Genomic DNA, 22,351 nt, shown 5'->3' with positions numbered 1-22,351 from the left:
TTTCATTTCATGCTGCGTTATTAACCTTAAAAGTACAAAAGGTGAATTTTGCATTGTGGATTGCATATTATACACAATACCAGACAGAGTTTCCTTGTCTCAGCAAGTCTTGCTTATCTTGAGTATAATGATTACACAGCAATTTCTTCTCATTTTGCTCAGAGGGCTAAGGACTACTTGGTAGTTCAGTGACTAGCACATCTGGTAGCAGAATTCTACATTCGGACTCCTTTTTGTTTTTCTTCTCATATCCTAAAGCCTCTTTTGTGACTCAAAATGGTATGGAGTGAGTCAGTATGGGTGTTTGAGTGAATGTGTGCTGTGATTGACTGGCACACCATTCAGCACTGGGTCCTGCCCTGCACTTATTGCTTCTAGGAGATCTTTTAGCTCACCTTTAATGAATTAGGTGTGTTTATAGAATGTTCAGTAAGTCTTACATTTATACTTAGGAAAATAGTGTCTAGAAATTAGAAATTGTGAAACGGTGCTACTTCTTAGCAGTTAGGCCAAAGTATAAATCCAGAGTGGAGTGTCTTCTGTATGATGCTCCAGTAACTGCTTCATCGTCAAGTCTGAAGATCAACTGTTGGGTTACTTAGGAAGTCTAAATTGCGCCGTTCTTTGTTTCGTCATTTGATGTGTGCTCAGAGGCAAAGTGGCCCACCATTCAGGATGGGTTTGTGCTTTGTTCCCCAGTGCCACTGAGTTAGGCTTCCAATCCCTGCCAACGAGTCTCAAATAAGATGGATAGATGTGAAGCACAATGGTCTTAATATCATTTATGCAACAGTATAAAACAAACATTTCCATGAAGGAGGTATTTTATCCCCATATTTTCAAGAATACTTCTGAGATGTGTAAAGGTTATGAATAATCATACAATAACAAAGATATAATAGATAGAGGTTTATTTGTCATGTCATTTTCAAACCTGCTTAATCCAGACCAGGGTTATGGAGGGTAGTGGCAAGGTAGGAACAAAACCTCGACAAGGCACCAGTCAATTACAGGGTGAACAGACACACACACACATCAAACACACAATAGGGCCAATTTAGTTTCACCAATTCACCTAAATTGCATGTATTTAGACTGTGGGAGGAAACAGGAGTGACTGGAAGAAATCCACGCAGACACGACGAGGACATGCCAACTCCATGCAGGGAGGACCCTGGTCTCCTTACTGTGATGCAGTAGCACTGCTACTGTGCCACCGTGCTGCCCAACTTTATTTGTCCCTTAGGCAAATTTGGCTTTTTACAGCAACTCAATAATTAATAAAGAAATATATTATATTATATTATATTATATTATATTATATTATATTATATTATATTATATTATATTATATTATATTATATTATATTATGGCAAACAACAAACCCCTCTGAAACATTTTCAGCAGAATAACTAAACAGGAGAACACTAGAAGGAAAGAAAAATTTCAGTCTTGGCAGTCCCATTATGTTGGCATATTGCTGTTGGTATAAAGGAGCCCCGTAGCATTTCTTGACAAACTTCTGCTGAATGATTTGCAGGCTGAAAGTCCTCTGTGTGTTAATGCGTAAGAGAGAGGATGTGCAGCATTGCTCCAGTGTAGCTCACATGTGTATCAGAAACACAGCACTCAAGTCTCACAAACTGCAGTCTTCCTGACAGATAGTCCATTATCCAGGACACCATAGGCTCATCCACCTGCAAATCTCTGAGTTTACCACTCAACAGGGATGGTTGGAGGGTACTGAAGGCACTGGAGAAATCCAAAAACATAATCCTCACAGTGCTGCTAGCTTTGTCCAGGTGACAATAAGCCTTGTGAGCCAGATAGATAAACGCATCTTTCACTCCAGTTGTTATCCATTAAGCAAACTTCAGTGGGTTCAGGTGGTCTACCACAATATAATCTGGGACCAGTCTCTCAGAGATGTTCATGATGTGAGATGCAAGTGCCATCTGTCTGGAATCATTACATGAAGAGGTGCCTTCCTTGTTTGGAACAGAAACAATGCAGAGTGTCTCCCACAGCTGCAACACTTTCTGGAGCCTTTGGGTCAGACTAAATAGGTGACAGAGGATACCACAAAGTTGGTCAGTGCAGGCTTTAAGAACACAAGGACTGACTCCATTTGGTCCCATGACTTTTCCAATGTTTAGCTCCCTCAGTTGTCTCCTTATTTGTTCTTCGGTTATGGACACTCCATACTGCTGGTCAGATATGGACTCATCACTGGTCATTCCAGTGGTAGAAGTTGTTGATGTAGTAGGGAAGGGGTTGGGGTCACTGGAAGAAGGTGGCAGTGGGAGGTTGAATCTATTAATAAATTGGTTCAGGGCGTTAGCTACATCCACATCCCCTGCTAAAACATGAACCCTTCAGAGCCTCTTTGTCACTGGATTTGATTGCTCTCCTCTTCTCATACATGAGACCTTTTAGCTCCATAGTAATCCAGGGCTTGTTGTTTTGAAAGCAACACACTGTCTTTGAGGGTACTGCAGTGTCGACACAAGTTAATACACAGGAAATGTGGTGGGATATGTAACAGACACATTATCAAAGTGCATTCGTCTTAAAGTTTTAATTCATCACTATCATTATCTGCAAATCAACACTCTTTTGAAAAATGGCCTAACCAGCTTTTAATGTGTTGTATTTTAATAATCTTAGTTACATTAAGCAGATTCAATAATGAATGGATAGGCTTCGTAAAAACAATCCCAACGCGTTACACAGAAAGCATAAATATTTCTGGCACCTTACTCCTCTCCCCAGCATTGGAAATATATGGTAAGGCAGTGTGGCTTGTAGAGGGCAATCCTGCCGCCCAAACCCGACACAGACAGACACAGGATACAACTTCAGCACATATGCTTTATTTTTTGTTTCTTTTTCCACGTGAGAAACTCCTTCCCCCATTTCCCACCAGCACAGTTTACAGCTCTAAACACAGCAGCAAAGCACACTTTAATTCTTCTGGTTTCTTTCTGTCTCTCTTCACCTCTCTTTCTCTTTGACTCCTTTCCTCCTCCAGCAAGCTTTGTCTACCTCCTCCCAACTCTGGCTCTCAGAGTAGTGGTGGCTGGCTCCTTTTATAGGGCACCTGGAAGTGCTCCAGGTGCTTGAGGACCTTCTTCCGGCAGCAATTCCGGGTATGGTGCAACCAAGGGCTCCGCCATTTTCCAGGCATCCCCTGGTGGTGGCCACAGAGCTTCAATACTTCCAACCCGAGGCACTGCTGCAAGCCAGGGGGACTGCCCTCTACCATTCCGGGGGAGGTAATGTCCTGGATAAGCTCTCTCCCCTGGTCCTTCTAGTATATCGCTGTTTCGGCCGTGTAGCTAAATCTGTGGTAGTTGGAAACTTTTCTGTGATAAGGACTTTAGTTTACAACTGACATGTACTTTGCAAAAGCCAATCTGCATTTTTCAGTATCTCACAGCTTGAGCCTATTCAGGTAGCATCAGGAGCAAGGCAGGAACATCCCAAATGAAAGCTCCAGTTCATCTCAGGGCCCATTTATGTACACAGTCACATGCGGCCAATTCAGAGTCACCAGTCAATCTGATTTATAAGAAGTCAGACAAATGAGAAGAGACCTTTTAGTCCATCAAGCGGGTTTGGTTGTCTAAATTGTCTGATTATCTCATCCTGATAACTTTTTAAGAGTTGTCAAGATCTGTACTTCAAAACATGACACTCAAAAGAAAACCCACATGTGCCTGAAATGAGGAAGGAAAACTGAACTAATGAGAGAACACTCATGGTGACATGGGTGGATGTGCAAAGTTCCCAAAGACAACAGCCAAGATTCAAACCAAAATGGTAGATCTAAGACGCAACACTGTTAACCACACTCTACCGTAATTACAAAGTTTAATCACATGTTGGACAATTCATCTTTTTAAAATATAGTTTATGTATTGTGACAGATAGGGGGCGCTATCGCTCCCTTGAACCCTTGTCCAAGACGTCAGACAGCAGATAAAAGTCCAAATATTGACTTTATTAATGCTGCACACTGCACAAAGCACCCTCCTCTCCACAATATTCATACATTAAACAATACACTAATCAATAAACCAATCCTCCACTCCCAGACGCGTTGCCACCCTTCCACCCAGCTCAGCTCGACGTCTGGGATTTCCCATCGTCCTTTTATAGTCCCTGACCTGGATGTGTTTCCCATCCTTCAGTCCATGATTCCTTATCACTTCCGGGTCAGATAAAAATTCCTTTTCTTCATCCCAGAAGTACGTCACTTCTGCTGTCGCTTTGCCTATGATGCACTTCCAGGTTATAGGGCACATGTGGCTCTCTGGGCCTCCCTGCAGCGTCCTCTGTTGGCCCCTGGAGTATCCAGCAGGTTTGTAGGGGAAAACTCCATAGTCCATGATTCCCTGCTAGTATCCGGGGCACCTCCATGCTGCAGGGAGAGCTCCATCTGGCGGCCTGGGGGTATTGGCCGTGATGACAAGCCGGCCATAGACCACAGTATATAGTTTAGTAATTTTTTTGTTAATGATTTTTGTAGCAACACTATAGATAAAGTTGCATAAAAAAGATACTGTAGCGTCTAAAACTTCTAAAACATTTCATCTCATCTAAATTTCAGGTTGCAAGTGGTGGCAGTGGCCCTCAGCTGTTCTTACGAGCCATTTAAGATACATTAACCTTTTAGTGTGACCAGGATCTATGAAGGGTGTAACCAGCACCCAGGGGTCTTCTCAATAGGTTTCCATTCACTTCAAGTTGAACTGCAGCCTGTCCCTTAAATTTATGATGGAGGGCGTACCTAATAACTCTGAAAATGAGCCTCACTTTGGCATTCTTGAAACTGCATACTCTTTTGGTATAGCTTTTTAGAAGTAAAGCATACATTGAACCTGAATATATATCATACAAAAGTCATCTTCCAAAACAATCTATAAAAGAGCTGAGTCCACACATGTAACAGTTTTGAATAAAAGAACACTTGTAAAAGCATCCATGAGAGGCATTAAGGGTCGACAGGCCTTTCCTGGAAATTACCAACATAAGAGAAGAATCTAGAAACTGAGCCAGGGACGTGAGGGCTAAATTGTGCTCAAGGAGGAAAGAGGAGCCTTTAGTTTGTTAATTTTGACCTAAGAAGGTCTGACAGAGGGGGGTACAAAGCCGACTGGGTCTTGCTCTTTGCGTCCCTATGGACCCTGCGATAACAGCAGGCCAGCATTTGAGGAACTTGGAAGGACAAACAAATAGGCGTCCCTGTGTATATTAGAGCCATCCCAGTGATTTACTGTAATAACCTGTATTATTTTCCAACCATAAGAGGTCGTTTAATTTTTTCTTCTGTTAAATGTGAATATCAATGTCTTGTTTTTGTACATGTTGAATTCCTTACTTTAAATGTGAAAAATTTCCCTTTCTCACCTTTTTAAGAATATACTGCATTACACATTGCTCACAGTGTAAAGGAACTGATGTACATAAAGTATAACTTTCTTCTTTTTATAAATTACCACTAGGCTTCAAACTTGACGTATTTAATATTTTTCAACCTTATAACCCTGACAAAACAAACTCTGCACCTAATGAACACATGCCAACAGATTTAAAATCCACTCACTTGTGCAGTAAACTCGCTTCCTTTCTTGGCAAAAACACCGTATAAGGCAAACAAATCTTGGAAAAGGAGAGAGTTTCATGTTCCAGATACCATAATTAAATGATATTAGAATCAAAAAAGTGAGCGCAACATTTTAAAGGGGCATACTATACAAGTTACAAGTGAAAGATGAAAGTTAAATGAAAAAAGTGATGAAGAAATATGACTTTTTTCTCCTTTGAAAAGCCATTATTGCACTTTTAATGAAAGTGTTTTGATGTTTATGCACCCCCTCTGTTTCTCCACTGTGCAGTAACAGTCCTCACCCTCTTAGCACTGCACGTAGTGTGAGACTGACATCGTCTGGCAATCATTCACGTGCGGACACCCCAGAGCACCAACAGGGTCGTGTGTGAGGATGTTGTTACAGGTCTCCTCTGTGAGGTCACTCCTTTATCAGGAATGCTCCTTCAGCAAAATTGTGTGAGGGAAGGACAGGATCAAAGTTTAAATGTGGGGTATGGAGAAACTAAGAATGGTGGGGACCTGTGCTGAGATTGTTATGTGATTTTAGTTTTAGATATATTGTAATATCACTTTTTATTGTATTGTCATTGAGCTTTACTTTTGTTGTACGGCCAGTTTAATTTTAACATCAGTGCAGTTTTAGTAGTGCTACACAGCCAGCTCAGGTTTACTGATATTATGTACACATTTCAATTTGCTGAGCATCACTTACATTTTGCTGACACTGTAAATTTAGTTTAGGTTTGCTGATATTATAACATCACTTTTACTGATACTGGACTAGCAGTTCAGTTTTGCTTACATTTATTGTCAGTTTAAATTTAGTGATATTGTACAGCCAATCCAGTTGTCTTGACAGTGTAAGGTCAGTTAGTCTTTGCTGATACTGTGCAGATGGTTCAGTTTTACTGATAATGTAATGTCAGGTCTGCTTTACTGTGCTTGTCCACTCTGTTCAGTAATCTTAATTCAGCTTTGTTGATATTGTAACATGAATTACATGTTTCATATATTATAAGATTAGTTTGGCTTTAGTGAAAATGTGCTATCAGTTCTGTTTTATAAGCAGTGTAGGGAGATCAGTTTAATTTCCCTGATATTGAACTGCCAGTCCAGTGTTGCTGATCTCTTAATGTCAGTTTAGTTTTGCTGATATTTTATAGCCAGTTCAGTTTAGTGATATCGGCATGGCAGGTCAGTTTTGCTGCTACTATATCAATATTTAATTTTACTGTTAATGTAAAACCATTTCAGTTTTACTGATACTGTGCGACCAGTCCATTTTTCTTGATCTTGTAATGTCACTTCAGTTTACTTATACTTTATTTTAAAGACAGTTCAGTTTTGGTGATACTGCAATATAAAGTTGGTTTTACAGATATCTTATTCTAGCCATCCCCTGCGGCTCTGCCCGCATAGCAGTGAAACAGGATAAACTTTAAAAATCAATAAAATAAAGAGGTATTGCTAGCTAAGCGGAGGTAAGGTACACTCCAAAACGGAAAGGTAGGCCAAATCGAACGGAGGCTGGCGTGTGAGTGAGGAGGGTGCTGCCCGACTCCCCACTCCTGACGTCACGCTTCCCCCTCCCCTCGCTCTGCTGCATTTGTCTCAGATTAGTGTGAATATATCGCTCCTGCAAACTGTGATCCTTAGCACAATGAATCAACCGGAATGCTCAAGCAAATTATAGAAAAAAAACAAATCTAAATGCGTTAAGTAGTTCTCTCGTTTGCTAGCTAAGCAGATGTAAGATAAGCCTCGAGGCTGTCACGTGAGTGATGAGGGCCCCGCCCCCTTCCCTTGACCTGCTCCTTCTCTCTCGGATTCGGTACTGCAAGCGAACTATGATACTTAGCGCGACAAGAGAAGTCGCAAAATCAATTTGGAATGTTCAAGCAAATTATTGAAAGAAATCCGATCTAAATCCGTTAAATAGTTCTCCCCCCAAGGTTGGAGTGCGAGTGAAGAGGGCCGTGCCCCCCTTCCCTCAGCCCACTACATTTCTCTCGGATTTGCGCCAATAAATCGGTACCACAATCGAACTATGATACTTAGAATGATGAGATAAGTCACAAAATCAACCACAATGTTCAATCAAATAATAGAAAAAAAACCCGATCTAAATCCGTTAAGTAGTTCTTTCATGATAAGCAGACAGACAGACAAATGTTGGCTTTTATAGATATAGAGATATATTACGGGTGAAGGCTGAAAGTTGAATAAACCTAGCATTACCTTGCATTATCCACCAGACCTGGGTAAAGCTGAAATAACAAATGACTTTCTAACCCTGCCTGGGTAATCTCTTTGGATAATGCAGACTTTACCCAGGTAATGCTAAGTTTATCCAATTTCTGGCTTTACCCGTAACATTTACATTATACAGACAGTTTAGTCCTACTAATAACGTAGCATCAGTTTAGTTTAACTGATATTCTAAGCTCAAATTCTTTTAAAGTAGCAGCATTTCATTCTTACACCTTCAGTACAATCTTTTTTCCTCATCAGGGAGCAGAAGTTTATTCTGGCAGCCATTGAGTCACAACAAAGTCCTTCTTTTAGTGGGATGCAAGTCCATCACAAAACAAACTTGGTGGTCTTTTGAAAAGTGTGTTAAAGGAAATGTTTACTATGTTGGTACATCTGCATAAATGAAGTAAAGCTAATTCGTAGGTAATAGTAATCCTTGTTAGCGTGTTTCTGTATATATGGCTCTGGCTGGATACTTTATCCTAAGTTTCCCAAGTATGGCAGTGCCCTGTGATGATTTAGGGTCCTGCTCAGGGTTGGTTGCTGCCTTACGGCCAGGGTGATGTGATACTGAAATGGAAAAAAAAAATGTCCCAATAATGGGTGGATGATTAAATGCTAACTTTTGGGTCTTTGAGGACTTGGATTCCTTGTCATGTCTGTGTGGAGTCTGCACAGTTTCTCTGTGTCTGTGTGTTTTATCTGAGAGCTTTGGTTTCCTGCCACATCTCAAAGAGCATGCATGTCTACATTGACCCAGGGTCCCTGCGTGTGCTGGGAATGCCATGTGATGGAGTGATATCACAGTCAGGGTGGGCCCAGAGCTGCTCCACCGATCTCGATTCCTTTTCTTAAAGAAGTGTGTTCAGACAGTGGCTGGACAGACTGCTGTGTGGGTGACAGCATCTCTAATTGTCAGAGCGGGCTCCATGCATACATGCAGTGTGTCTTTGACTTATGAATTGATCATTAGATAGTTTATCCACATGATGCAAATTGTATTGCTTGTAAGACAGAGCAGAGAATGATACTGTACTTGAAAAAAGAAGTCAAAAATTTGTAAAACAGCAGCACTCACAAAAAAAGTTGTCTAATACTGTGACCTGTAATGAGACCCCATTCTGTTATATTAAATGGCACCATGCATGATCTTGCCACTGAGACTTTATTCTTTGACCTTAGGACAGATCATCACCACTGGTGTGGCTGAAATTCTCAACGGCTATTCAGTCAGAGAGCTTATAAGAAAAGTTAAAGGCGAAAAGCAGAGTGGAGCTGCGCCAGACAGTTACGATGACAGCTACCTCGGTAAGTTGGTCACCCCGAACCAGTCTGACGTTTATATATGCACGAGTTTTCCAGGCACAGCTACTGTAAATGATTAACTATTTGAAAAGACTATATATATATTTTTTGGTTTAAACATCTAGCAGATGGTATAAATGGCTTTCACACTCACATTTGTTCTGGATCTTATATTTTTATCATGACAGCAACTTGTGGAAGTTACATTTCAATTTTATAACATGACAGAAACTCATTAATGAAACTGCTTTTTATTCACAGTCAGAAAGCCTCCATTGAAAAGAATATTGTAAAAGACACCTCAATGTTCATTGGAAGATTTGTCTTTTATAGTGAGAGACAATCCTTTGGACATTTGATGACTTTAACACACTTGTAGATACAAATACAGTGGAACAGGAGCGGTGCACAGCATTTTGTCAGTCCCTGGTGATCCTCTGATTAATGGCTGCTCTGGTCGGGAGGAGTGGAGGTTTAAGGCATATAGGAAAATATTTAAGTTTAAGTCAACCGTTTTCTCCTGGTCATTTTCACTTTTTCTGAATTCAGGACCAGCACACTCAGGATGAAAGGCAGAAATGTATTTGCAAAGTGAACTGCACACTGTCTCTGTTGTGTCATGGCTACCTGTACAAAGATATGTGAAATTTGCAATCTCAGGGCTCATCCAAATGGCACAGAGGCAGAAGGATCACTGACAGGGAAAGGTTCCATTAAAATGAGAAGCCCACAATAGTGAAGGGCAAACACCACGATAAGCCTATATTATACGTAGGTGGATTCAGCCAGGCAGAGTGATTACAGAGGGCTCCCAGCTTTAGAGAGAAGCCACTGGCCTCATCAATAGGGCCAGTTAAAGCTGGCATAAAATTGCTTAAGGGGTACCTATCCTTCTAAAGAAAGGATTGAGCTACTGACTGAGATGTGGCACCTGCCCAAGGACATTTCCGGTCCTAGAAGTAATTCCTGAGATGGTCCTAAAGGGTTAATTTGGCTCTGGCTGCCTGAGAGGTGTAAACTATACACTGTGCCAATTCCTCACCACTTCCAGAATTTTAACAGGTGACGAATAAAAATCACTACTGATCTAAAAAAACCTGGAAGGTCTGACAAGATGGCAGTGCACTTACAGTTTGGTTCCCTTGATCCAGTGTACCAAAACCAGTATCCACCAATTTTACTTGAGAACACAACAGTTTTGACAGCATCAGATCATTCAGCTGGTATAGCTGGTCAATCCATATTCATGTAACTTTTGCAAAGTGTCATGTCTTAAAAGTCCCCAAAAAGTGCTACTATCCAGAACACTTCTTGGTAATTGATTCCTCGTCGTCATATTGTGGTTTTATTTGAGGAAAACTTCCTAACATTTGTGTGAAATTTACACTTAATCAGCTTCCATCTGTGTCCCCTTTTCATGTTGAAGACCTCATTTTAATAAGCAGCAGCTGGAATCCAGTGTACTAATTCCTGTCATAATATTAAATAATTCTGTCATGTATCCTCTACGCCTCAGTTTGCTTAAACTGAAAAACATTCAAACCTTTCTCAGTCTTTCTTCATAGCCCAGTTACTGAATTCCTGGAATCAGGCTGCTTGCTTTTCAATGGAGATTCTCTACTGCTGTTATACCCAACAAATATGGAGACCAAGATTTGTGCCACACACGTGCTTCATATGCCAAAAGCACAAAGACCGTGCAGACTACCTTTGACTTCCCCGGCACTTTTTTTCCACTAATTCATTCATTCCAGAAACTGGCCAGGCTCTGAATATGTTGTCTAACTTTACACAGGTTCAAATGTATAAAGTATTTACAGCATGTAAAGAAGAGTACTATAGCTCTTTATTTGTGAAGCACTTGGCAGTCACTGTGCTAGTGTCAGTCTGTGTATTTCTGACAAAATAGTTATGTTCAGTTGTATTGATCATCCATCCATCCATCCATTATCCAACCCGCTATATGCTAACGACAGGGTCACTGGGGTCTGCTGGAGCCAATCCCAGCCAACACAGGGCCCAAGGCAGGAAACAAACCCCGGGCAGGGTGCCAGCCCACCGCAGTGTATTGATCATGTCATTTTTATAGGTCAGTTTTCACTAAACGTCTTTTGTAAGGCCAGGTTTGTTCTGGTTAACTAAAAGAATCAAGTGGGGCAGCAAGATTAGCACAGGACCTGACTTCAATTTCTGGTGCAGCCACTGTTAGAGTATTTCATGAGCTCTCCGTGTGTGAGTAAATGAGGATGAGGATTCTGTGGGAATGCAGATGTTCTCTCACATTCCAAACGTGTGTCCTGAAGTTATTTGGTGATAGGGTTTCATAGTGAAAGGTGTACTGGAAATGGACGATTAACAGAATAAAGTGCATACTTGTTCCAATATTTTGACATTAAATGTAAGTAATGTTATCATCTGCATGTTATATAATAAAACTAACTTTTTGTTTTTTTTCTCTGGGTGCTCTGGTTTCTTCCCACAGTTCAAAGACATGCAGGAGAGATGGACTGGCATTGCTACACTGGGCATACTGTGTGTGTGTGTGTGTGTGTGTTTGTTCACCCTGTGATGAACTGGCGCCCTATCCAGGTGTTGTTCTTGCCCTGTGCCTAATAACTGCTGGGCACACTCCTGCTGCCCTGCGACTCTGTCCTAGATAAGTGGGTAGCGAAAATGGATTGATGGATGGATCAGTGCTGTCATCAGAATTTTCATATTCTGCTATTGGATATATATATATATATATATATATATATATATATATATTTTTTTTTTTTATGACATTCCAATGATTATGTTTGTATTAACAATTCATTTTTGATCCTCTTCCAAGTTAAAAAGCTTTCCCTAATAAAGTATTGCTCACTATCTCTGTACTTGACAGGTTACTCAGTAGCCGTTGGAGAGTTTACAGGAGACTCGGAGCAAGGTAAGAACTAATAAAATTTACAAAAAGTTGAGCATACACACATCAAAGATTGAAAGCAAAAACATTCATTTATTGTACATTTCTTTAGGGTAGGCGTGCACTATGCAGTTTCCTTCATTTTAGGAGACTGGATACGCTCTCACATTTAATGTTTCATTTCTGTTTACAGCTCATCAAAAGCAGGCATACAACATGCAAGTTTACAGGCTTACAAATCTGAAAAGGTTACATTATATCGTACCAGTAATGGCTCACTGCACGCTAACGCGGAGTGAATACACTTGACTTGAGCATTCCTAGTTTTCATATTCTTTCTCTGTACGTTTAGCATGTGTTTGCTCAGAGGTTGATGCATTTGCTGTTTCCTGAACAGCTCTTCTTCTCTCTACCCTAACGGCCCGCTTCTTCTCTTGTTTCATCAGGCATCTTTTCGTGTTAAAACTGATCAATTCAGAGCTTGTGTTGCAGTTACTTAGTATGTTTTCTTTAATTTTTTTACTTAAGTTTGCACTTAAGTCTTCAATATGCTTCAAGAATGATTTAAGATATGAAGAGGTAGGGGAAGTGACGGCAAAGGGGGTAGGGATGAGAATGTTGCCCATACGCACATGCCGCACAGCCACCTTGCTGATTGATTCTACAATAAAATAAAATAAAAATAAAAAGAGGAATAACCTTGGAGGTCAATCGTCACCCCAAGAGCAGAGAGTAGATGTCATGTAGTATATGTGTACCAAATTTCAAGTCAATAGTTCAAACGGTTTGCGAGCTACAGGTGATTTTAAAATCCTGGACAGACAAACAAACAGCCACGGTAGCGTATTATATAAGAAGATAAGGGAAAATTCTCTTGCCACAACTGGACTGATCTGTCCACCATCCTGTGCATCCACAAATGTTTCACATGCTTGCTAAAGGAGAAACGCAGATTCACTTTCTGGTTTTCTGGTTGGTCAATGGGAATGGAAACAAAGACTCCTATGACCTCTCACATCTGACAAACTCAAGATTGGATGAGATTAGATTAGACATTGTTGGCCTGTAAAATACTTGGATTTCGTTGGAATGGAACTCATACCTTCTGAGTAGCAACTTTACAACCCTTCAGCATTCTTGTGATTTTGTACTGACTTGAAATAACACTGAAGAGCTTAAATCACATAGAGTATACCGCCTGTCCTCAGATCAATTTGCAGATCATTTTATTCATTCCTAACCCCACACTTGTGTAACAATTCTCATTCCATTAAGCTGTGTGAGAAGATGCGCATTTGTAATTATTTTCTGGGTTCAAGTTCGGTCACGTCATCGTCTGTGTGTTCTGCCTTACACTCTGACTCTGTGTCCCTTAAAATTAATTTTGAAAATTTGAAAAATAATATATTTTTGAATAATCTTAAGTGGCATATATTAACATTTGCATCTTTGCCATGATTACCTATTAGCAGAATAAGAAAATATTTAATTATCAAAAACAATAATATCCTAATGAAAGATAAGCAACATAAATATTAATGATATGTGTGGCGCCACATCCTATCCAGGACTGGCTACCTTTGCTTGATTCTGCTGTCATAGGCCGTGCATCCCATGATCCTATAAAAACCAAGTGGGCTCAGAAAATGGGGGGGATGCCATCAGCCAAATATTAAATGAAGTGCTGTTTAATAGGTGGCATGTTATCTTCCTTCATTTTATTTGCAACTGGACAATGATAGAGCTTGAATACGTCCCAGCCCACTGTGACCCTAAGGGTAAATTAGGAAGGTTCTGTAAATGAAAGGATCAGTTTGAGTTCATACTTGTGGAGCTGGCTGTGCTTTTCCAACACCTCCTCCTTCCATCTAGTTCAGTAATGAGGGAGATAATTAAACTGACCTGTGAAATGCTGATTGTTCTTTCCATCTTCTTTCTTGTTTTTCCTTTCTAAAGAACTGCTTGCTGGAGTTCCTCGAGGAGCACACAACTTTGGTTATGTAAGTCCTTTTTTCAGTTCAATCTAAGTGATATTCTGAAGCAGCTTCTCAGATTTCAGTTCTGTTTTATTAATTTGCAGAGAGCAGTTGCAGCTTTTGCTTTTGTGTCTTGGGCCTGATTTCACGTCTTACAGCTTTCGTTACCTCTCACCGTGGCATCTTTGTCTTATTAGTGGCTGCTTTGTTGTTCTTAGGGGTGGAGCTCAAGAGGCATTGCTCACCAAATATTTCAGGTTTATGAAGCAGGCGGCAAGTTCCGTTTCTGCCAATTGGAAATCTTATCTGGACAAAGCCTGCGGGTGATGTAGACAGATTTATTAACAATGTACATTTTTTTTTGTTTTGAAGAGCTCTCTTGCTTAAATAAAAGTGTCTGAACCAAAGAGCGCAATTGGAGTGAGATGGTCACAGCTAGACCTTTCTCATCCCGGCTCTTGGTTTTCCACTCTAAATGCAGATAGACTCAGACTTTACAAGACTGTTGGTGACAGCCAACCAGCTCATAATGCACACCCATGTGGATTTTATAAAGGTGCCTCCTCCTCCTCCTCCACCTCACAGCACCCCCCACGAAAAACACATCCTTTAATCAAAACCCTCTGCATCTGATGCTACAATTGATGAAGCCTGCTTGCACCTCAGAAGGTGTTTTATGTGTATCTTTGACAGTTATGTATTTAGAGGTTACTCAACCCCATGTGTAAAATTTGCAGACTGGCTATTTCATTTTATGTTACTTCAGGATGGGCTGCTGGTATTCGTAAAGTCTTAGTTATTGATTTCTTCCATTACGAACTCTGCAGCTTGTTTCACTGGATGTTTGCCCTTCTCCTTACAGCTTTGGTTCTTCCTATCACTTTAATGATCTATTACTGATGACATTTGAACCTTCTCATGTTGTCTGCATTGCTTTTTCCCCCCAAGTACTGTTGATTCTCCCCACATCACAAGGACATGTAGGTCAGTTTAACACTAAATTCTGAGTAGGTGTGTTTTCTTTGTAATGACCCCAACAGGGTTGATTCCTGCCTTATGTCAGATGCTGCCGAGATATTCGCCATCTTTAACTTTTTTGTAGTGTAAAATACAGATTCATAAAATGGATTGACAAAATGTATCTGTGATATTTTCAATAACATTACCAATTGAGATTTTTTTATGCCCTTATGAACACTATGAAATGATACTTTTTTCTTTGTTTCTTCTTGACTCACCGGTAACCCCCATGTGTGATAGACATTCGACTTTTCTTGGTGTCAGCTTATGCAAGACATCGAGATTTTTGTGGTTCCCCCTTTTTTATCTTCTAGACCAGAAAAACCCTCATTTTTTGGACCACACTTTAAGCAAGAAATGTGATGGTAAAGAGTAAACCAATATGTGTCTTCAGAAGGACACATCAGCTGACCCTAGGGATTCACCCAGTAATAGGATGCGAAGGGACAAAGTTATTCCTTTTCACAAAATTTTAAAAAATTTAAAATAAGGACCAGTAATACAGGCATGTGGAGTGTCATTTTATGCTATTTCAAGGTTGAAGATCATGAATATGACAATATTTTTGATATCTGAGACTTTACTGGTGATCCTAGCCCTGTATGTGCCACTCCCAGAAGGCTAAAATTGACAAAGTTCACACATAATTGTGTGGGGTATTTTTTTAGACTATTTTAAGGTAAGTGATTATTAATATGGTGTTGTTTTTGATCCTTTACTAGCCCTGTCTGGAAGGTGCAAAATGACAAATTTCTATTAGAATTGCAATTACAATTGAGAATATTTAGCCTTTAAACATGAAGCATACATTTTAATATTTCAAATAATTTTTTTAACTCATGAAGTAAATTGTTACATTTCTTATGAACACCCTGAATTAGTCATAAGAAATCTTATGAATGTTTTCCATTCTTATTGTTTATTTTAGATATTTATTATATGTACTGTATATTATTTTTATATATTATTTTTCATGAAGTTGCTTTTTTGAATTCTGTGTTTTCAGAAATGTGTATCTGATATCCACATTTTAAATTCTGTGCCAGTGTTCTTAAAATGATCAGTTTTCAGACGTATTCATTTTTATGGGTTGAAAATATTATTGTAATGTGGATGAAAATTGTAAACGAAGAACGGGTTTTAAATGAAAATGTACAAGCGTGGATGGTGCCTAAACAGCTCTCAGGTATTGGCATTCCTAGGGCTGAAATCTAATCTGATCATGCCCCCTGTGCAATTAATACATAATTACTTAATTAACTGTAATGAAAAGTAATTACAAATAAGGAACAATTGACTAAGTCAGTTTAGTAAAGAACAAACACAGTAGTTAATCTTACACTCGGGTACAAACGAGCTGTCAATGAGGTGCGAATGCGATTGGAACGTTCAGTCTTTAGTCTGTTTAATGTAAGATCAGCTACAGGAATGCTGAATCAAACCGAGAGAAGAACCTCAGAGTTGAAGAAAAGATGCTAGGAATTATGATTTTTATGGCATGGAAATTTTCCTAGCTTTTTAGGCATGGTAACAATGGTTATATTGCTACAGAAGCGAAAGTGCCCTTGAGACACAGGAGTCAGAAATTTTTATACATCATCTTAATTGCAGACATGGACATAGTTTTACTCAAAGCAGGCAGAAATTAGACATTCATTAAGAGAAAAAGTATGGTTGTGGTCTTCCATTTGCATTCTAATCACAATAATTCACAAAAGGAGTTATCAAGTCCGTTATTGTGTTCTTCATTCACTGAACTTAGTACATACAGTAGGGCTGCATAGAACTGAGTCCATGACAAGCTGCACACCACCTGTGTTTTAAAACAGAGCATTACTTCCAGGTGATTTAAATTTACTAGCAGAGACAAAATGCTGAGAGTGCAAAAATAATATATGTTGTCATTTTACTAGAGGTATTAAACATGAAAAAATCTATTAAACCAAAATATCAAGGCAATGAGCAGTGGGGCTCTGAAGCTTGAACTGTTATGGGGACCTCTTCACAACCAGCAACAAGGTCTGCGTAACTACTGTTCATAAAAACAGTGTCCAGTCAGGTTGGGGGAGCATGTACAGTTACAGTGCATTGCCGCACCCACCACACGACGAAACAGCTTGGGATCCTGGATGGCAACCCCCCCATGGAGACACGAGGTCCAGTCCACACTCCCATCTATCTGCCGCAGCCAGGTCTTACGTGGCACAGGTTAAACTAACACTATTTCTCCTTTATTACTTGCCTTACTTTTCTAAATCCGTTCATCCATTATCCAGCCCGCTATACCCTAACTACAGGGTCACGGGGGTCTGCTGGAGCCAATCCCAGCCAACAGAGGGCGCAAGGCAGGAAACAAACCCTGGGCAGGGTGCCAGCCCACCGCAGGGCGCACACACACACCTACACCAAGCACACACTAGGGATAATTTAGAATCGCCAATGCACCTAACCTGCATGTATTTGGACTGTGGGAGGAAACCGGAGCACCCAGAGGAAACCCACACAGACATGGGGAGAACATGCAAACTCCACGCAGGGAGGACCCCTCCTAACTGTCGCAGTATAACGAAAATAGCAAGGAGAGAAACCAATGCCAATGATCGAGAGAGTACCTTCCTGTAGCAGGCTACGGAAAACATAGACATATATAGATAGACGCCGCATTCACTGTGTTGCCCAGTCGACACGATAAGTCAGCGCATCCACCCTGTTGCGAGTGGTAACAGTGCCGTTTAAACTAATACAGGTAGACGTTGAAAACGGGTTTTCTGATGAAAAAACAATAACGTTTTAAACAGTATCGTTTACATACAACAGATTTTGGCAAATCGTTTATATGCAATTATTTATACAGGGGGTCCTCGGGTTACAACATTTCGAGTTTACAACACTCACTCCCATAAAAAAAAAATTGAGATGGGAGAAGGAGTAAAGGTAAGGATTTTTTTTACACTCATTTTTTCTGTTACTATAGTACAGTGCACAGTACAGTATATTTATGTCCTTTTCCTTTTTCTGTGGCTTAGTTGTGTTTTTATGTTCTAGATTATGATTTTACAGATGTGTTAGGATAGATAAGTGACTTAGGCTAGCGTGTGTTTCGACTTCTACCAAAATTCGGGTTACATCACTGTTGTAGGAACAGAACTGTGTCCTAACCCGAGGACCCCCTGTATCCATTTATACACTAATAATGGCAATTATTAAATAATTATAATAATAATAATTATTATTATTATTAAAAAATTCCTCCCATATAAGTAACATTTCTCAGACTACTTTTTTCCAACTCTGAAACATTTCTAGACTTCGTCCTGTTCTTACGCAACACATTACTAAAGTATTGGTTAATGCCCGAGTCACCTCACGTATAGATTACTGTAATGGTATTCTATTTGTCATCCCACAAAAACGTATCCATCGCTTACAATTTATTCAAAATTCTGCTGCCAGGATAATCACCTGCTGTTCTAAATCCACTGAACATACTACACGTATTCTCTCTCAACTTCGCTGGCTCCCTGTTAGCTACAGATTACAATACTAAATCCCGCTCTTAACATTTAAAGCTCTCCACAACCTCACTGATCTCCTACAGACTGACACACCTCTCGCTCACTCTGATTCTCATCTGCAGCACACATCAAACTCTGTGCTATTTGAGCTTGAGCGTCTCCCATAGTGCTCCTCAATTGGGAATTCTCTTCTCTCTCATATACATCAGCTCGATTCAATAACACATTTTAAAACTACCCTCAAAACTTTTCTTTTCAAACTGGCATACCAATTGTGAATTTTGCACTGTTACATCTTTGTTTGTTTGCTAATTATTGCAGTTAGATTGAGAGCGACGGTAGACGCGTAAATAGGATTAGAGATGGCAGGCAGGGCTCTTTCGTGCGTATCCCATGGTCTTAGAGTTGGTGGGTGGGGCTCTGTGAGTTGGCGGGCGTGTCTCTCTGTCTTGCTTGCCCTTAGTTAGAGTTGGTGGGCGGGCTTTGGTGGGCGTGGCTCTCTATCTTATGTGTGCTCTCTGTCTTGCTTGCGCTCACTGTCTTGCGTGCTCTTAGTGAATTATATATATAGATTCTTAATTAAAGTTAACCTTAGGACTGGAAACCTAAAAAAAAAAAATAATAATAATAATAATAATAATACTAAAACGTTTTATTTCTATAGCACCTTTCCTATGATCAAAGTGTTTAATGGAACATTTGGGCAGTGATTAATGAGTTAGTGGAGAAGCTTTTTGGAGATGGACAGATATAAATCTGGAGGAAGTGGAAGAGTGGCAGGGCTGCTGTTTTCGACCCAATCCTTTTTTATAGCAGTTTGGTCCACCATGTAACGCACTCCCAGTTGCTAGTCCTGAGTCAGCCAAAGTTTGATCTGTTCTTGGATATGAGTCAAAGAAATGTTTATAAAATGTGCTTACTTCACCTGTCTTCATTCATTATGTTAAGTATTTCATAGCCAGAGAGGTGGACAGACAAAGCCAATGCAATAGCATCTTTTCAAGCGATAAAAATACTTTCCATTGTTCTGTCTTGAGCACATATTTTACAATTTATTATAACCAGATGTTATCCTTTTGATTCCAGGTAGCTATAATAAATTCTTCAGACCTGACTTTGATACAGAATTTCACTGGTGAACAGGTATTTGATAAACACCATTCTACTTCTTTGTTTTTTACATAGGTGAATTACTTTTTCTTAGTTTTATAAATGCCAAGGTTTTTTTAGAACCAGATTAGATGACTTGAATATAGTGACTATATTTTTTTACGATAATGAGATTGTTTTTTTCTATTTTGTAGATGGCTTCATATTTTGGTTACACGTTGGCCGTGTCAGATGTAAATGGTGATGGGTAAGTTTGCTTTTGTGTTTTAAACAACTGATTTAATTTCAGTAAAGACCATTCTTATACCTTTTTTTATGTGTTTTAAAAATATATTTCCATAAAAATATCAAATGAATTCGGAAATATAAACAGTTGCAAACAATTACAGACATGTATGGTACGTTAATTGGTGACTATAAATATGCTTTTTATAACTGAACTAGCTGTCCCCCGTGGCTCTGCCCGTGTAGTGGTGAAACAGGGCAAACTTTAAAAATCAATAAAATAATATAAAAAAAATAATAATTAGTATTGAGAAGAATTTGTATTCATAGCTTTCGTATCCAAAGGCCTCTTGATATACAATATTTTTGGTTTTGCTATCAGGGGCAAGAATGTAGCTGTGGTCTCTATGCTAAAAATGTAAAAAAGTTGGCAAGGTATCTCTGGCCAAGAGGATGTCAAACGTTGCCACTGCATCTGATCGTGTTCAGATCTGATGGGAGAGCGTTCCCCCGTGTGGGGAGAAGAGCACGTGGCCGTGATACCCTCTAAAACACATGTAGCTGTGATCTCTCTCTCTCAAAAACATCAAACGTTACTCTTTAACAATCTCTAGATGATAAAGTCTGCTGAACAAACAGGTATTGCTAGCTAAGCAGAGGCAAGGTACGCTCCAACACGTGGTGAGAGGTACAGCGACTCAAATGGAGGCTGTCATGTGAGGATGTCTTCGCCCGGCTCCCTACTCCTGAGGTTGCACCTCCCCATCCCCTCGACCAGCAGCTTCTCTCTCGGATTCGCACGAATAAATAAGTGCCGCAACCGAACTGTAATACTGAACATGATGAGAGAAGTCGCAAAATCAACTGGAATGTTCAAACAAATTATAGAAATAAAAAATCTAAATCCATTAAGTAGTTCTCTCGTGAAAAGCAGACAGACATACAGACAGACTGACAGACGCTGGATTTTATATATAGAGGGATGTGTCCTTTGGGAACTTGCTGCCCTGTCCAGGTAGATCAACTCTCATTTTTGAGTTTTCATTCTTTTTTCGTACTAGGGTGTTGTACCATGTTAGTCATTATGGATGTAATAAGAAGTCAAGCAAAATTATTAACAAAAAAGATTACAATAAGCAAGCTTTGAAGGTAACTCTGGCCCCTTCTTCAGTGAAGATGTAATAGAGAGACTGAAATTCCCTGTTTTTATATAGACACCGGGACACGTACAGCATTTTGCTTGACTTCTCATTACATACTTTTATATATGACTAGGGGGGCCAAGCCTGCTGGCGCTTCAGTGCCCAACCCCCAGTTGCAGCCTGGTAGGCTATGGTAGGGCGTTGAATTAAATTATTAAAATAAATGATTGAAATAATGATGATTTATTGAAATGAAAAACCACAACTTTCTTGATATTTTAGTTTATAATTTAATAACGGAATAAGAATCTGAAAATCTAACAACATCACATTAAAGATAAATTGTGAAAAGTATGATACCAAACATACATATATAGGTTTTAAAATAAGCCAGATTTAAAGCGTGACAAAAAACGTGACATAAAAACATTACATAAAATCATTGCACAAAATCGTTTCACTTTTAGGCTTAGGATGTTATATATATATATATATATATATATATATATATATATATATATAGATATAGCCCAGGACCGCCAGGTCGGGCGGACCTAACCGAGAGGTCGTGAATACGAGAGAGGGCATCGGCATTGGCCTGAAGGGTGCCCCGCCGATAAGTGACAGTGAACTTATACGGCTGTAAGTCCAGGAACCACCTGGTGACCCGCGGATTCAGCTCTTTGTGTAGGGACATCCACTGAAGTGCAGCGTGATCAGTCACCAGAGCGAATTCGCGACCCAGCAGGTAGTAACGGAGGTGGGTCACTGCCCACTTAATGGCCAAGGCCTCCCTCTCCACTGCCGCGTGCGGGTCTCCCGTCCATCAGTTTCCGCTAAGGTACATCACAGGGTGCTCGACACCATCGACGCTTTGGCTCAGCACGCACCCAGGCCTGTGTCCGGCCGGTCTGGAGAATAAACGGAGCCCAAAATCGGGCGTCCGTAACACAGGTGAACTTGAACCCGGACACAGACAGACGGACATCTTACGTTCCCGCACCCAACACACCCTTTATTATGTACAATATTTACAGTTCTTCTCCGCGGAATCGTGCACTCAAACCCCAGTGTTTCCTGCACCGATTCCCCCAAAGTCCGGGCCTCTCACACACAGTTTTTTAGCCTTTCTGGCCACCTCCAGTCCTCTCTCCAGCTCCGTCTCTCTTCCACCCGACTTCCGCTCTCGACTGAAGGGAGTATTTCGCGGACCCTAAATAGGAAGCTGGCGTTCATGGACGAATGGGCTCTAGCTGCTTCCTGGCACTCCTCCGCAGACAAACCC

General features: G+C 40.2%; 1 protein-coding gene across 1 annotated transcript in view; it reads left to right on the top strand.

Moving 5' to 3' along the window:
• Positions 1-22,351, top strand: part of itga8 (integrin, alpha 8) — a 249,871-nt gene that overhangs the window by 37,368 nt on the left and 190,152 nt on the right. Inside the window, exons 7-11 of the mRNA XM_039736381.1 lie at positions 9,051-9,176; positions 12,058-12,102; positions 14,035-14,078; positions 19,676-19,732; positions 19,894-19,946. Of these exons, the coding sequence (XP_039592315.1) occupies positions 9,051-9,176; positions 12,058-12,102; positions 14,035-14,078; positions 19,676-19,732; positions 19,894-19,946 (325 nt within the window). The remainder of the gene's footprint in view (positions 1-9,050; positions 9,177-12,057; positions 12,103-14,034; positions 14,079-19,675; positions 19,733-19,893; positions 19,947-22,351) is intronic.

Source organism: Polypterus senegalus, chromosome 15 (genome assembly GCF_016835505.1).
Source record: "Polypterus senegalus isolate Bchr_013 chromosome 15, ASM1683550v1, whole genome shotgun sequence".
Classification (NCBI taxonomy): Eukaryota; Metazoa; Chordata; class Cladistia; order Polypteriformes; family Polypteridae; genus Polypterus; species Polypterus senegalus.
This window is presented reverse-complemented; position numbering and strand designations above follow the sequence as displayed.